Here is a 14,480-nt window from a genome sequence, read left to right as displayed (position 1 = left end):
TGTGTTGGTTAGACCATTAATTAAAGAGATTCAAATCAAGTAAAATTGCAAAAATCTCTTCAAACACCATTTTTGAATCATTAAGTAAAAACTCCTCCTCCGTCTACTTTTGGCGGCTCTCCCTCTCTCATCATCTTCGCCGTCTAAATTTTTGGTTGCCGACGATGCTCAGGCTACGGAGCTCTCCGCGTCTACTTCTCGCCATCTGGTTCTTATGTAATTTTGGTTCGGTGCAAGTAATTCTAGCCCAAAACCGAACCGGAGCCACCACTCATCCCGACGAAGGTCTGTCTTCTTCTTGACAAGTTCAAACTCATATCGATCGAATTGAAGGCTGTAGGCTAGATCTTCTGATCCTAATTTTGATAAAACCGATGTCTTATTATTTACATATTATAATATTTCTATTTTAATCATTTTTGTTTTTATGTAATCATCGTCATAATAATAATTGACCGTTACAGCTCGAGCTTTGAACTCCATCTTCGCGGCTTGGAGGATCCGGGCGCCGAGGGAATGGAACATCAGTGGCGAACTTTGCTCCGGCGCCGCCATTGACGATAGTGTCCTCGACAACAACCCTGCCTACAATCCTCTCATCAAATGCGACTGCACTTTCGAAAACTCCACCATCTGCCGCATCACCAACATGTACGCCTCTTTATTCCTTTTTGTGCACCCCATGTGCTCGACGCATTCTCCCACTGGGGATTGACTTTTTTTTTTTTCTCTCTCTGGGTGAAGCCAAGTGGTAACCTTTTATGCTTCAGTATATGTCAAGTCTCAAACTCTTCTCCTTGTTGTTTTGGCAGCAAGGTGTATGCGAAGGAAGTTGTAGGGACTATACCTGAAGAGCTCTGGACTTTGAAATACCTCACGAATCTGTATGGTTTCTTTTATTAACACTTCTTGATTCTATATACTAGCTACCAAAATAACATCCACATCCAGCAACATCTTATTATACCGCACAAACAATCTTTAAGAATGGACCTTAAAATCACATCTTTCTCCTTCTTTCAGGAACTTGGGTCAAAATGTTCTCACAGGCTCTCTGCCTCCAGCGATTGGAAATTTGACTCGAATGCAATGGATGTAAAGCCTCTGAAACCTTCTTTGTTTTATCCTTGTGGTAATTTTCTACCTTCTCAGTTAATAATTTTCTACTATCAAATTTTTAACGCACAGGACTTTTGGGATCAATGCGTTGTCTGGCCCTGTTCCTAAGGAAATTGGTTTGCTTACAGATTTAAGATTACTGTAAGCCCAGGTTGCTTCTTCATTTTTTAAATATAATTGTGTCTTCACACTGCTTCTGAAAGATCTTGACGGTTCCTTCTACATATATATATATATATATTTTTTTTTTTCTTGCAGTAGTATTAGTTCAAATAACTTTTCCGGTTCTATACCTGATGAGATCGGAAATTGTGCAAAACTTCAGCAAATGTGAGTATATATTTCTAGTCGACAAGTGTTTATGTATTTATTCCCTGGTTATAATTTAGACAGGAAATGTTAACCTCAGAAATCATTTAGTGTTTTACCGACCACAAAATTCTTGTGTCATTAATTTGTAAATAATTTCTTCCATATATTGCAGATACATAGATAGTTCTGGGCTCAGCGGGAGAATACCTTTATCATTTGCTAATCTTGTGGACCTGGAACAAGCGTAAGATATATCGAATATAAACTTCATTGTTGGTGTTCTAAAGTTTGTAAACTATTTATTACTTTACATTTTACTCTTGCCATTGGGTGATTTCTAATCTTAATGTTCTATCAGTTGGCTTGCGGATCTGGAAGTTACAGGTCAGATACCAGACTTTATAGGAAAATGGACCAAACTTACTACCTTGTAAGAAGAATTCATTTATTTTGGATTTGTTCCATTGATCGTGTTTTTTTATATATATTTTTAATCAATTTTTCTCTTAGTAGAATTTTTTCCATTACATCGTAAATTTGAAATTCAATGAATGATACATGTTTTACTGCAGGAGAATTCTAGGAACTGGTTTGAGTGGTCCAATACCATCGTCATTTTCCAACTTAACTTCTTTGACAGAACTGTATGTGATGCATTGTGTCAAGAACTTTTATTGTTTACGGTTTTTCTATCGTTCCCTTTCTCCACATATTCATATTCTATTTGTAGGAGGCTTGGTGATATATCCAATGGAAGCTCATCGCTTGAATTCATCAAAGACATGAAATCTCTTAGTATATTGTAAGACAGCTTTATTTCAACTTCTACTCCAATTCATTATTAGATTAATGTACTGCTGAATGGTTTCCTCCTCCTCCTTGAATTTAATATTGATGGTATATGTCGTAGAGTATTGAGGAACAGTAATCTTACTGGGACAATACCGTCGAAGATTGGAGAATACTCAAGTTTGCAACAAGTGTAAGTACATATGTTAATGTGTTTCGTCAAATGCTCTTGAAGCGCTTTTCTAAAAAGAGTGAGATGATTAGTGAAAGTCACGGAACTATACGAAATGATATTAAAGTGCTGGTATTAGAATTTTGTAGTTCTTCTTCATTAGCGTGCAATTCATGTTTGTTTTCCAGTGATTTGAGCTTCAACAAACTACATGGACCAATACCAGCTCCACTTTTCAACTTAAGTAGACTTACTCACTTGTAAGATGATAAGATGATATGTTTTCTGCTTCTTTTGAATCTTTATGTATAACTACCCAGATATTGGTGAAACAAATTTGTTGTCTTCATATCAGGTTTCTGGGAAACAACACGTTCAATGGTTCCTTGCCCACTCAAAAGACCCAGTCATTGAGCTATATGTGAGTAACAAAATCCATTAAAAAGCAAACGTATCACCTATTGTTGTGGAGTGATTGTTAAGAGATCCTCCTGAATATGGGCTCTGATCTAATTTGAATAAGGTTCCACTCTTGGTGACACGGAGACTTGCCAAGATGATCAAGAAACTGTTTTGGAATTTAATTAATTTTTCCTTTTCTTACAGAGATGTGTCATATAATGATTTGTCTGGAAGTCTTCCTTCATGGGCCAGCTTACCAAACTTGAAACTGTAAGTAAACAAAACACTATAAAGTTTCACCATCTCAGAAACGTTTCCCTGTTTACATTCATTAGGGCTTCACATCCAGCAAAAAGCTCCTATTATTTATTAATTATAATCATATGCTAGGGAATTAATAAACAAAACTGTATGTTATCTGTGCAGCAACCTTATTGCTAACAACTTCACATTGGAAGGTCTTAACAACGGGTGATTTTCTTAAATATGTTCTTTCTGATGCTTGAAATTCTAGTATGTTTTTCGTTATCTATAAATGACTTATCATTTCTTTCTTAAATCTCCTTTTTATGGTTAAAAGGGTTTTACCAGGACTTAGTTGCCTGCAGAAGAACTTCCCCTGCAATCGAGGCAAAGGAATCTGTAAGTATAACAAACACATGGACAATGCTTGTATGTACTCTTGAAAAAAAGATTTGTTGAAAGACTTACGCTATTGACTGGTGAATAGATTCTGACTTTTCGATAAACTGCGGAGGCCCAGAGATAAGGTCTGTTAGCGGAGCAGTATTTGAGAGGGAGGATGAGGATCTTGGACCAGCTTCATTTGCCATTAGTGATGGTCAGAGATGGGCAGCCAGTAGTGTAGGACTTTTTGCTGGAAGTAGCAGTAATATATACAAAGCTACTTCACAATCACAATTTGTCAACACTTTGGACTCAGAGCTTTTTCAGTCAGCAAGACTTTCTGCATCTTCCCTTAGGTATTATGGGTTGGGGCTAGAAAATGGAGGTTATACGGTAAACCTTCAGTTTGCTGAAATACAAATTCTAGGTTCAACTTCTAACACTTGGAAAGGGTTAGGAAGACGACGTTTTGACATTTATGTCCAGGTCTGCACTACTTGATCAAGCTTTCCGCTTTACAAGCGATATTTTCCCATATTTGGTGGTCAATTCTAAGATCTAGCCCCATTTTTCCAGGGTAGACTTGTTGAAAAGGATTTTGATGTGCGTAGAACAGCTGGTGACTCAACAGTTCGAGCAGTTCAGAAACAATATAAGGCAAATGTATCAGAAAATCACCTCGAGATTCATCTTTTTTGGGCTGGGAAAGGGACATGTTGTATTCCTATCCAAGGGGCTTACGGACCATTAATATCAGCCGTCAGTGCAACACCAGGTAACACAAATGGCAAATTCTTTCTTCTTCCTGATTTTCACCAGCTCCAGATGCTAGCTAGTGCCTAAGTGTTACATATTCATGTTCAGATTTCACACCAACTGTGGGTAATAGGCCACCATCACGGGGAAATAACAGGACTGGTCTTATTGTGGGTGTCATTGTTGGCGTTGGAGTTTTGAGCATCTTTGCAGGTGTGGCTATCTTCATCATCCGAAAAAAAAGAAGACAGTACACAGATGATGAAGGTATAGATGTAATAAGAACATAAACAAGCCCTTGAGCAGAATAATTTGGGTCTTCTAACTAAAAATTAAAACTTGCATATCGCAATTGGTTGATTTCCTAGAACTGAAACTTTTTCTTGCAGAGATACTTAGTATGGACGTAAAGCCTTTCACCTTTACTTACTCGGAACTTAAAAGTGCAACTCAAGATTTTGATCCTTCAAACAAGCTTGGAGAGGGGGGATTTGGGCCTGTTTATAAGGTAAGTCCCATACCGAAATGGATGAAATATCTGTTTGTTGTTCAAAATACGAGGGTAGAAGAGTATATGTAATACCTTTTGTTTTGGATAACACATTCAACAGGGGAAACTGAATGATGGAAGAGAGGTAGCAGTGAAGCTATTGTCGGTGGGATCCCGGCAAGGAAAGGGGCAATTTGTTGCAGAAATTGTAGCAATCTCTGCAGTTCAACATCGCAATTTAGTAAAGCTTTATGGGTGCTGCTATGAAGGAGATCATCGTTTGCTCGTATATGAATACCTTCCTAACGGAAGTCTTGATCAGGCTCTATTTGGTACGCACAGAACATAGTTTATTGATCCATCCTTCTGCCAGGCTTATAGCACTCATTATGTAGTTGTAATTGGTTTTGAATGTTGCAGGGGAGAAGACTTTACATCTTGATTGGTCAACCCGTTATGAGATATGTCTGGGAGTAGCTAGAGGTCTAGTCTATCTCCACGAGGAGGCGAGGCTTCGCATAGTACACAGAGATGTGAAAGCCAGCAACATTTTGCTTGATTCGAAATTGGTCCCGAAAGTTTCTGATTTTGGGCTCGCAAAACTATACGATGACAAGAAAACCCATATAAGTACCCGAGTAGCTGGGACGATGTATATATCCTAAAACCCTGACAACATAGGCTGTAATTTTGGTTTTCTTATAACACATTTCCGTGCTGTTGTTGTACCAATGCAGTGGATATCTTGCACCAGAGTATGCCATGCGTGGACATCTAACAGAGAAAATAGATGTGTATGCCTTTGGTGTTGTGGCTCTTGAGCTAGTGAGTGGAAGGCCAAACTCTGATGAGAACTTGGAGGATGAAAAAAGATATCTTCTTGAATGGGTACGTCGTTACCTGTTCTAATTTAATGGTCTGTTTCAGTACTTATTGGTAATAAACATAACTTTAACGTAAAATCTGGTTGTGCCCTTTAGCAAACTCTTGATATATTTTTTTTCCTTGTTTACAGGCGTGGAATCTACACGAGAAAAGTCGTGAAGTTGAACTTATTGATCATGAGCTGACTGAATTCAACATGGAAGAAGTCAAACGCATGATTGGCATAGCTCTACTGTGCACACAGACATCTCATGCCTTGAGACCACCCATGTCACGAGTGGTGGCCATGCTTTCAGGAGATGTTGAGGTCAGTGATGTCAAGTCAAAGCCAGGCTACCTAACCGACTGGAGATTTGATGACACTACAGGCTCCTCTCTCAGCGGCTTTCAAACTAAAGACACGGGGGTTTCTGAATCCTTCACGAGCTTTGTGGCGCCTGGATCCGAGGGGAACAACGACTCTAAGCCAATGCTTGGAGCCCATATTAATGAAGGGAGATGACAAAGACCCTTCTCTGTCTATAGAGATGTTTGTGAATATGAGGATCATTTCATGATTACAGATTTCATGTTAATTTAACAATAATAAAATTTAGGCTCGGTGAGTTTGGCTTGATCTTTAAGCGGTGTGATGCGCCGCGCACTATTGATGTCCTTAACAAAATCAATGCCGTTCCCTTCACTAGCTACTTCTTATTTACATTGTAATGTGTTGGAATTCGAAGACCACTTGGTTCCACGAGCTCGAACCACTCATGATATGTGTGGTTTTTATATTTTTGTGTATGATCTCACATGATAAAAGAATCTAACCGGGAAATGGTGCAGGTAATTTGACTTATATGATGATGAGCTGACTGAATATAACATGGAAGAAGCAAAGCGCACGATTTGGCGCTGCTCTGCTGTGCACACAGACATCTCATGCCTTGAGACCACCAATGTCATGAGTGTCTCCGAAATATCATCCAGAGAGCCAAGATCAACGAGGGAAGATGTCATCCTCTGCGATTGTTGGCTATAGAGATGTTTGTATATGGAAGATAGCTATACTGACTTTTGAATCATAATAATAATTTAGTAGCTCTAAGTTCGAGATATTTTAAAAACAGGTCGTAATGGGCCTCGCATTGCTCATGTCCGATCCTTAACCAAATCAATGCAGTCTCTGCAGGTTGAAGGTGAGTGACTCTTCAAATTACTAGCTAGCCACTTCTTACTTGTTGTTATTTCTGCAAGTCTTAACTTAATTAGGTACTCTTCACTAGCCACTTAATAATCAAATGGCTTCCACACTCTCATGTCCAAGGTTGCGGTTCCACAAAGGATCCCCAGCCAAAAGATGTTGTTGAATAATTGATTAAGGACAACAACAAAAATAGATTCAAGAAAACACCTCAACGTTTAGCCATGCATGCATGCACGATTCTCATTCATTTCAGTACGTATTCAACTAATAGAAGTATAGAACTTTGCTTGTATAAGTCGAAACTCTTTACTAGAGAAATATATATCACTTTCATTTAATATATTATAAGTAACATGTTTAGTAGCTCTAGTTAAGTTATAGTGGTCGTGATGGGCCTCTCATGCACTATTTATGTCGAGAAGATAAAGCTGATAACTGACTCTTAACTATAAATCCCACTTGTTCCTTGATTTGTAATCATGTGTTTTATAATGTTTGTCTTGGGCACTCGAAATAAACTAGTGATAATTAAGATAGCTTTAATGAGTGTGTCGGTTCCACGAGCATGGCACTTTGCCAATAATCCATTCAAGACGTCCTAAGTTGAAAATTAATGGACGACGACTTTTAAACTCGAAATCTCGTTTGTAGACAATCTTAATTACACTGATGATCAAATTGCATATACATTTATATATATTGGCTGTGATTGGTGTGTCCACAAGTGGGTAGATCATAGCATAGTAAGTCTTCTCTCATAGCATAGTAAGTCTTCTCTCATAGTAAGAGTCTTCTCTCATAGTGTGGATAGAAACTTTTAGCTAGAAAAGAAAGCGACAGTTTAAAGTATATGTGGTGTGGTGATGAAGAAAGAAAATTCCCCACTCTATAAGTTATATGAAACATATCAACCCTAGCCAACGTCTATCTCTACAAAAAGCAGAAGACAAAAATGTATCTCTTCATATAGTCTTGTATTTTGAACCAAAAGTTTTTAGAACCTCTCTCCCAAACTGTCTCTTTAGTCTTGTCCGTTGTTGAGATGCAGATCAGGCTACCGAGTTCTCCGTTTCTGCTCCTAACCGTATGGCTCTTGTGTTGTTCCGGTTTGTTTCACGTGGTTGTTCGAGCCCAAACCCGAACCGGACCAACTACTCATCCGGATGAAGGTCTGTCTGTCTTACAAACACTTACAAAAGTTCAAATCACCATTCACCAATTTGTAATTATGAACCCCATTTAATTTACTCTAATTAAACATATAAAAAGCTGTTTGTCAAAAACAAACAAAAAAAATGCTTAACAGATTTTTACGTGTTAGTTTTCCGGTAATACTAGGATATATTATATACCACCGCGAGTATGTTTTAAAATTGTTTTAGACTTAGTAATCATTTAATTAGATATACATAATACATTCATTGATATAGTATGCAAAAATACAATAACATTTTAGTTTTGATTTTTCTTAGAATCATTGATGTATAAGATTTTGCTTTCTACACAATAAAGAGGCTGTTATAATAATATATGGTTTTAACTAATAGTAGTTGTTTAGTTTAAGACTTCAAGCGTAAATAATATTATGAAAGGGATCATAATAATAATAATAAGTAACCGTTACAGCGCGAGCTTTGAACTCCATCTTCGCGGCTTGGAAGATCCCGGCGCCGAAAGAATGGAACATCAGCGGCGAACTTTGCTCCGGCGCCGCCATCGACACCGGTGTCCTCGACACCGACCCTGCCTACAATCCTCTCATCAAGTGCATCTGTACTTTTGAAATGTCCACAATCTGCCGCATAAACAACATGTACGCCTTCTTCATCTCCCCTTTTATTTTGTGTGCACCCCATGTGTTCGACACATTCTCCCACTGAATGCTTCATTCTCATATTTTTGTCGATGTTATTTCTCTTGACAGCAAGGTTTATGCGTTAGATGTTGTTGGACCTATACCTCAGGAGCTCTGGACTTTGAAATACCTCACCAATCTGTATAGATCCATACAAACGCCCCCTTACCCATTATTATTTTTATATATATTCACATGTTAGTATATATATGTGCGGAGACTCTAACTGACCCAAATGGTCAATTCAAAATCACATATTTCAGGAACCTAGCTCAGAATTTTCTCACAGGCTCACTGCCTCCTGCTATTGGAAATCTGACTCGAATGCAGTGGATGTAAAAACCCTTCTTCTTCTTCTTTTTTTGAGGATTCGTTTTCTACATGTTCAGTTTCACAAATTCCTTGTCTCTCACGCTCACATATAGGACTTTTGGGATCAATGCCTTGTCTGGCCCTCTTCCTAAGGAAATCGGTTTGCTTGATGATTTAAGATTACTGTAAGCTTTGTAATTGTTTGTATTGGCAAATCTCTTCACACTGCTTTTGATAGTTCCTTATACCTATATACTATTTTCTTTCTTTTTTTTCTGCAGTAGTATTGGTTCAAATAACTTTTCAGGTTCTATACCAGCAGAGATTGGGAATTGTAAGAAACTAGAGCAAATGTGAGTCTATCTGTCAATTCTTTAAGTGCTTATGTATCTATATTTCCTGTCTATAATTTATATATGAAAACTTAAGTTCTTGGATTAGTTAGCTAGTGTTTGCCAACCACAAAAGTCTTGCGCAATCAGTTAGTTTTAAGAATTTCCTAAATCTTTTGCAGATACATGGACAGTTCTGGACTCAGCGGGAGAATACCTTCATCATTTGCTAATTTTGTGGAGCTGCAACAAGCGTAAGATATATTAACTTCTAATATAAGTTTTATCCTTGTAGCTATTATTTTGTGATCTATATGTATTATTATACATTTTAGTTTTTTGCCTTGGGGTGATTGTTAGCTGTTACCTTAATTTTGTACCAGTTGGATTATGGATCTGGAACTTACAGGTCGGATACCAGACTTTATAGGAAAGTGGACTAAACTTACTACCTTGTAAGAAGATTTCCATTTTTACGGAGTTATATATTGGACTTGTTCCATTGCTCTTGTATATATCATATATGTATATTTTCTATACTGTAACTGCAGGAGAATTATCGGAACCGGTTTGAGTGGTCCAATACCGTCGTCATTTTCCAACCTAACTTCTTTGGAAGAACTGTATGTGTAGAATTGTTGTCAGAATCTTATTATATTTTTCTCTTTCTTTCTTTTCTTCCACATATTCATATTCAATATGTAGGAGGCTTGGTGATATATCCAATGGAGGCTCTTCTCTTGATTTCATCAAAGACATGAAGTCTTTAAGTGTACTGTAAGGCAGCTTTGATTCAATTTCTGCTCCAATTCTTGATCAGATTAATGTACCATTGAACTGTTTCTCGCTCCTCTGTGTATTTAGCAATTATGATATATGTTGCAGAGTACTAAGAAACAACAATCTCACTGGGACAATACCGTCTACGATTGGAGGCTACTCAAGTTTGAAACAAGTGTAAGTACATATCTCATTTGTATCTGTTCTGAAAGCTGTCTCAGGATCGTTTGTGTAAAAAACACTGAGATGATTTGTGAAAGGCACTGAGATAATTTCGTTTTCTTCCTCATAATGTTTTACCGCTCAATTCATGTTTGTATTCCAGTGATTTGAGCTTCAACAAACTACAAGGACCAATTCCGGCTTCACTTTTCAACTTAAGTCAACTTACTCACTTGTAAGATGATATGTTGTCTGTTTCTTTTGGGTCTTTATGTACAATCATCCGGATAATTTTTATAACAAATTTTTGTTGTTTTCATATTAGGTTTCTGGGAAATAATACGTTACATGGCTCCTTACCCAATCAAAAGGGGCAGTCTCTGAGCACTGTGTGAGTAACGAAATCCTTTATAATTTCATCTTTAAAAATCTTGGACGGGTTGTTAACAGATCCTCCTGGTATAGACTCGAGTTCGTAAACTGTTTACTGGACACTTACTTAAGTCGAATAAGGTTCCACTCTTGGTGACGCAGATAGCTTGCCAAGATAATAGCAAAACTATTCTTAGACATATGATATATTTGGTAGATCTTAATTATCATTTTTTTTATGCTTACAGAGATGTGTCATACAATGATTTGTCGGGAAATCTTCCTTCATGGGTCAGCTTACCAAACATGAAACTGTCAGTAAACAAATACAATAGTTTTTCCCAACTTATATGCACAACGTTTTTACTATCTCAGAAATGTTCCCACATGCATAGCCTTCTTCATATCCAGCAAGAACCTTCCATTTTGCTGGAAATATTTGTTATCTCACTTGTTTGGGAATAACAAGCTGAAGTTTATGTTATATGTGCAGCAATCTAGTTGCTAACAACTTCACATTGGAAGGTCTTGACAACAGGTAATTATTTAATATGTCCTTGTTGGTGCATGGATCCCAATACGTTTCTATTTTCTATTTTTCGTTTCCTGCAAAAGGATGCAAATATAAACGACTTATCATATATTTCTTATATAAAAAAATTATTTCTGTTTAAAAGAGTTTTATCAGGACTAAATTGCCTGCAGAAGAACTTCCCCTGCAATCGAGGCAAAGGAATCTGTAAGTGTAACAAAAGGATATCCTCATAAATTTTGTTCTCCATGTGGAGTAAGCAAACATATGGACAGTGTATGACTTTCGCTATTGACTGGTGTCTAGATTTTAACTTTTCAATCAACTGCGGAGGCCCAGAGAAAAGGTCTGTTAGTGGAGCACTATTTGAGAAAGAGGACGCAGATCTTGGACCAGCTTCGTTTATCGTGAGTGCTGCTAAGAGATGGGCAGCCAGTAGTGTAGGAAATTTTGCCGGAAGTAGCAATAATACATACATAGTTAATTCACAAGCACAATTTACCAACACTATGGACTCAGAGCTTTTTCAGTCAGCAAGACTTTCTGCATCTTCCCTTAGGTATTATGGGTTGGGGCTAGAAAATGGAGGCTACACTGTAAAACTTCAGTTTGCTGAAATACAAATTGAAGGTTCTAAAACTTGGAAAGGTATCGGAAGAAGACGTTTTGACATTTATGTCCAGGTCTGCACCACTTGATCGAGCTTTCTGCTTTACAATTTAACTTTTTGGTTCTGTTGAATTCTAAGATGTAGCTTCGTTTTTCCAGGGAAGACTTGTTGAAAAGGATTTTGATGTACGCAGAACAGCTGGTGGCTCTTCTGTTCGAGCAGTTCAGAGAGAATATAAAACAAATGTATCAGGAAATCATCTCGAAATCCATCTTTTCTGGGCTGGAAAAGGAACATGCTGTATTCCTATCCAAGGGGCTTATGGGCCACTAATATCAGCTGTCAGCGCAACACCAGGTAACTCCATCTTTCTTTTCCCTTGATTTTCACTATCTGCTGATGCTAGTTAGTGCTCAACTGTCACATATTCCTGTTCAGATTTCACACCAACTGTGGGTAATAGGCCACCGTCAAAGGGAAAGAACAGGACTGGTACTATTGTGGGGGTCATTGTTGGCGTTGGAATTTTGAGCATCTTTGCGGGTGTGGTTATCTTCATTATTCGAAAAAGAAGAAAGCCATACACGGATGATGAAGGTATATATGTAATAAGAGCATAAACAAGCCCTTGAGCTGAATAATTTTAGCTCTCTGATTAAAAATTAACGTTGAATATCATCTCTTATACTGGTTAATATTAAGTAATGAACTGATTCTGGCAGAGATACTTAGTATGGACGTAAAGCCATACACCTTTACTTACTCAGAACTTAAAAGTGCAACACAAGATTTCAATCCCTCAAACAAGCTTGGTGAAGGAGGGTTTGGGGCTGTATATAAGGTAAGTCTCTAACAGAAACAAACGAAATAGCTGTATATTTTTCTGAGACTAGAAAAGAAGGATATATGTAATACCTCTGAATATATTTTGTTTCGAATAACACATTCAACAGGGAAACCTCAATGATGGAAGAGAGGTCGCGGTGAAGCAGTTGTCAGTTGGATCACGACAAGGGAAGGGACAATTTGTTGCAGAAATTGTAGCAATTTCTGCAGTTCTACATCGTAACCTAGTAAAACTTTACGGATGCTGCTTTGAAGGAGATCATCGTTTGCTCGTATATGAGTATCTCCCTGAGGGAAGTCTCGATCAGGCATTATTTGGTAATGAACAGAAACATGACTTATCTATCACTACTTCTGTCAAGCGAAAGTACTCATTATGCTATTGGGTTGGATGTTGCAGGTGATAAGACTTTACATCTTGATTGGCCAACCCGTTATGAGATATGTCTAGGAGTGGCCAGAGGTCTAGTTTATCTCCATGAGGAGGCGAGTGTTCGCATAATACACAGAGATGTGAAGGCCAGCAATATTTTACTTGACTCTGAACTGGTTCCAAAAGTTTCTGATTTTGGGCTTGCAAAACTATATGATGACAAGAAAACCCATATTAGTACCCGAGTGGCAGGGACGATGTAAGTAATCCATAGACCCTGAACTTTGGGTTTCCACACAATTATGTATGTATAGCACATGTTAGTTGTAATCAATGCAGTGGATATCTTGCGCCAGAGTATGCCATGCGTGGACATCTGACAGAGAAAACAGATGTGTATGCCTTTGGTGTTGTGGCTCTTGAGCTAGTGAGTGGAAGGAAAAACTCTGATGAAAACCTGGAGGAGGGAAAAAAATATCTTCTTGAATGGGTACGTTTTTAACTTTTGATATGGGGGAAGTTGGAGAAAGACATGAATGGCAAAAGCCGATAAAATCCTCGTGTGTTTCTTGTATGCAGGCATGGAATCTACACGAGAAAAGCCGTGACATTGAACTAATTGATGATGAGCTAAAGGAATACAACATGGAAGAAGTGAAACGCATGATTGGCATTGCTCTGCTTTGCACTCAGTCATCTCATGCGTTGAGACCACCAATGTCACGAGTGGTAGCCATGTTGACAGGAGATGCTGAGGTCAATGATGCCACCTCTAAGCCAGGCTACCTAACCGACTGTACATTTGATGACACCACAAGCTCATCTTTCAGCAACTTCCAAACCAAAGAGACTAGCTTCTCCACGAGCTTTATAGCGCCTCGCCCCGGGATGTCACATAGTGACTGCGAATCTAAGCCAATGGTTGGGTTCAAGATCAAGGAGGGAAGATGAAAATGTGTCCTATATAATTGCTATAGTCTATAGATTTCTAACATGGAAGATGACAATTTTCTTCTATATTATATGTATTGGAGAAACAGATTTCACTTTCATTCAATAATAATATTTTAGTAGCTCTGAGTTCTTTTTGATGTCACGACAAGCTTCTCAACGAGCTTAGTGACGGCTGTCCCCAGAGACAACGACTCTAAGCCAATACTAGGATTCAACATCAAGGACGGGGGATGACAAAGAACCTTCTCTGTAACTATGGTGGCTATAGGGATCGATGTTTATATGGAAGATGGCAATTTTCTTGTTTGACTGAAGAAAAAGAACTCAAGTTGATGGGACAAAAACCATACTTTTAGTAGATGTGAGTTCATCTTGAAACAGTCTCCGTTTCTTCTGCACCTTACCGTCTAGTTTTCCTGTATTTCCGGTTCGGTTTCAACTTGCCCACTTATTTATAGTCTAAATGTAGGAGTCTTGGGGATAATATCCAATGGAAGCTCGTCTCTTGAATTCATCAAAGACATCAAATCGCTAACTATATTGTAAGGCAGCTTTGATTCAACTTCTACTCCAATCCATCATCAGATTAATGTACAGTTGGACTGTTTCTC

The 14,480-nt window shown here is 38.1% G+C and overlaps 2 protein-coding genes across 2 annotated transcripts; both read left to right on the top strand.

Annotated features, from left to right (window-relative positions):
* The first annotated feature begins 79 nt into the window (after positions 1 to 79).
* Positions 80 to 6,278, top strand: LOC17897694 (probable LRR receptor-like serine/threonine-protein kinase At1g56140). The gene is made up of 24 exons (XM_006303789.2): positions 80 to 285; positions 465 to 651; positions 813 to 884; positions 1,024 to 1,095; positions 1,189 to 1,260; positions 1,378 to 1,449; positions 1,604 to 1,675; positions 1,790 to 1,861; positions 2,004 to 2,075; positions 2,162 to 2,233; positions 2,342 to 2,413; positions 2,581 to 2,652; positions 2,748 to 2,813; positions 2,999 to 3,064; positions 3,221 to 3,265; positions 3,375 to 3,436; positions 3,525 to 3,907; positions 3,998 to 4,196; positions 4,286 to 4,444; positions 4,567 to 4,685; positions 4,789 to 4,999; positions 5,088 to 5,319; positions 5,405 to 5,555; positions 5,683 to 6,278. The coding sequence occupies exons 1-24, from the start codon at positions 165 to 167 to the stop codon at positions 6,052 to 6,054; spliced, it is 3,093 nt and encodes a 1,030-aa protein (XP_006303851.2). The 5' UTR covers positions 80 to 164; the 3' UTR covers positions 6,055 to 6,278.
* Positions 6,279 to 7,783: 1,505 nt separating this feature from the next.
* LOC17899723 (probable LRR receptor-like serine/threonine-protein kinase At1g56130) lies at positions 7,784 to 13,988 on the top strand. Its single transcript, XM_006306594.2, has 24 exons — positions 7,784 to 7,910; positions 8,368 to 8,554; positions 8,666 to 8,737; positions 8,860 to 8,931; positions 9,022 to 9,093; positions 9,190 to 9,261; positions 9,423 to 9,494; positions 9,624 to 9,695; positions 9,792 to 9,863; positions 9,946 to 10,017; positions 10,126 to 10,197; positions 10,346 to 10,417; positions 10,508 to 10,573; positions 10,803 to 10,868; positions 11,048 to 11,092; positions 11,232 to 11,293; positions 11,393 to 11,769; positions 11,855 to 12,053; positions 12,135 to 12,293; positions 12,419 to 12,537; positions 12,650 to 12,860; positions 12,943 to 13,174; positions 13,255 to 13,405; positions 13,495 to 13,988. Exons 1-24 carry the CDS (start codon positions 7,784 to 7,786, stop codon positions 13,864 to 13,866), a joined length of 3,093 nt encoding a protein of 1,030 aa, XP_006306656.1. The 3' UTR covers positions 13,867 to 13,988.
* Positions 13,989 to 14,480: the final 492 nt, after the last annotated feature.

The sequence above is a fragment of the Capsella rubella genome, unplaced genomic scaffold, assembly GCF_000375325.1.
Source record: "Capsella rubella cultivar Monte Gargano unplaced genomic scaffold, Caprub1_0 scaffold_1, whole genome shotgun sequence".
Taxonomy (NCBI): Eukaryota; Viridiplantae; Streptophyta; class Magnoliopsida; order Brassicales; family Brassicaceae; genus Capsella; species Capsella rubella.
This window is presented reverse-complemented; position numbering and strand designations above follow the sequence as displayed.